Below are 1,586 nucleotides of genomic sequence, written 5' to 3'. Positions count from 1 at the left end.
CAGCTTCTCCAGCTGCGTCCGGCAGACGTGGGAGCGCGTGCGGCTCTGGCAGAAGGACTCCAGGAAGGACTCGAGGGGCAGCTCCTGGGCCAGGAACTGCTTTATCTGGGCCTGTGGGATGGGCAGTGGGACTAGAAGGAGCACCCCTTGGACCCTGGGCTCTTCTGCAGGCCCTGGCACATGGGAGGCATGGAGAGCACCCCGTGGCCCTGGTAAGGAAGGGACAGCAGCACAGGGGTCTCAGCTAACTCACCTCTGACTCTGCTTCTGAGGCATCAAGCTTGGCTTGGAGCTGGCCCAGGGCGCTCTGTGGGCTCCACTTCTCCAGGTAAACCTCTGTGTGTCACAAGGGGATGGGGCTGCCAAGCTTCCCCTGGATACCCCCGCTGCTGGGGGTGCTGAATTTCCCATCCTCAAGCATCCACTGCCCCTCTCCTTGCACTGAAACCTCCCCAAACACATCCCTGGAGCCACCTGCACACCACAGCTTCCATCCCACCCTGGCTGCCCAGAGAGGCTGTGGATGCCTCATCCTTGTAATTGTTCAGGGTGTCCCTGCCCACAGCAGAGAATGGAATGAGATGATCTTTAAGGTGCCTTCCAACCCAAATGATTCTGTGATTCCATGGCTGGTCCCAGCTCAGGATTTGCTGTGTCACAGGGAGCATCATCCCCCACCACTCCTGATCATGGCTGAACCATCTCCCTGGGGTAGGGTCAAGAATGCTGAGCCCACCTGGACCCTCATATTGACAGGGGTTGCTCTGGATGTGCCTCAGCCCATGGGCTGCTCCCCACTCACCCAGGCGCTGCTGCTTGTCCCAGCAGGCCTCTCGGATCTCCTGCAGCTCCTGGTACTTGATGGCCAGGGAAGCCTTCCCATCCTCCAGCCGTGGGCGCAGGGACAGATTCACCTTGGCCTGGGTGCAATTTGAAGCCAAACACATTTCCCGCTCCAGCTGGAGACTCTGGAACTGTGGGAATGGGATTGGGGCCGTGTGTGTCAGCAATGAGAGAAACGGGCAGAACCGGTCAGATCCAGCACCTTGCTGGGCGGGGGGCAGTGTCCATCCGGGGGTGACCCCCCTTTTTCTGCAGGGTCTCCATCCCTCTGCTTTGCCTGGGAAGGGGGCGCATCCCGGGGGAATGCAGCGGCTGCAGCCGGGCTACGCAGCCTCCAGGCTAAACCCGACCGCGGCAATCTCCGCAGGGAGAGCGCTCGGCAGAGGACAAGGATGTCACGGAAGGGACACGCACCCTGCGCACACCCCGCCCGCACTCGGGGCCATCCAGGGAAGGGGCTGGGATGGGGCCGAGAGCGATTCCACAATAACCCGCGCCCGATTCCGCAGCGCAGCCGGGAGGGCGCGGGGCTCATCCCGGCTGCGGAAAACGAGACCGGGCTGGAGGGCGGGCGGAGGGCCGGGGCCTCGGCACAGCTCGGGATGCGGGGGCAGCGGACGGGGCTTGGTGGCCACGGGGTTGGTGGCCCTGGGTTTGGTGGCCATGGGTTTGGTGGCCCAAGGTTTCGCACCGGGAGCCCCGCGCAGCCGCGGTCGGGACGCCCGGACGGAGGCTCCCCCGCC

The 1,586-nt window shown here is 63.9% G+C and overlaps 2 protein-coding genes across 2 annotated transcripts in view; one reads left to right on the top strand and one right to left on the bottom strand.

Annotated features, from left to right (window-relative positions):
• VPS37D (VPS37D subunit of ESCRT-I) overlaps positions 1-1,071 on the bottom strand; it is a 1,611-nt gene extending 540 nt beyond the window's left edge. Inside the window, exons 1-4 of the mRNA XM_031060364.1 lie at positions 1,051-1,071; positions 803-974; positions 254-336; positions 5-111 (exon numbers count right to left, since the gene is read on the bottom strand). Coding sequence (XP_030916224.1) covers positions 5-111; positions 254-336; positions 803-974; positions 1,051-1,071 — 383 coding nt within the window. The remainder of the gene's footprint in view (positions 1-4; positions 112-253; positions 337-802; positions 975-1,050) is intronic.
• A 164-nt stretch (positions 1,072-1,235) lies between these two features.
• Positions 1,236-1,586, top strand: part of LOC102034960 (fibrinogen-like protein 1-like protein) — a 17,927-nt gene continuing 17,576 nt past the window's right edge. Inside the window, exon 1 of the mRNA XM_031060393.1 lies at positions 1,236-1,365. Coding sequence (XP_030916253.1) covers positions 1,236-1,365 — 130 coding nt within the window. The remainder of the gene's footprint in view (positions 1,366-1,586) is intronic.

This window comes from Geospiza fortis, unplaced genomic scaffold (genome assembly GCF_000277835.1).
Source record: "Geospiza fortis unplaced genomic scaffold, GeoFor_1.0 scaffold59, whole genome shotgun sequence".
Taxonomy (NCBI): domain Eukaryota; kingdom Metazoa; phylum Chordata; class Aves; order Passeriformes; family Thraupidae; genus Geospiza; species Geospiza fortis.
Note: the sequence above shows the minus strand (reverse complement) of the source record. Positions and strands in the feature narration are given on the sequence as shown.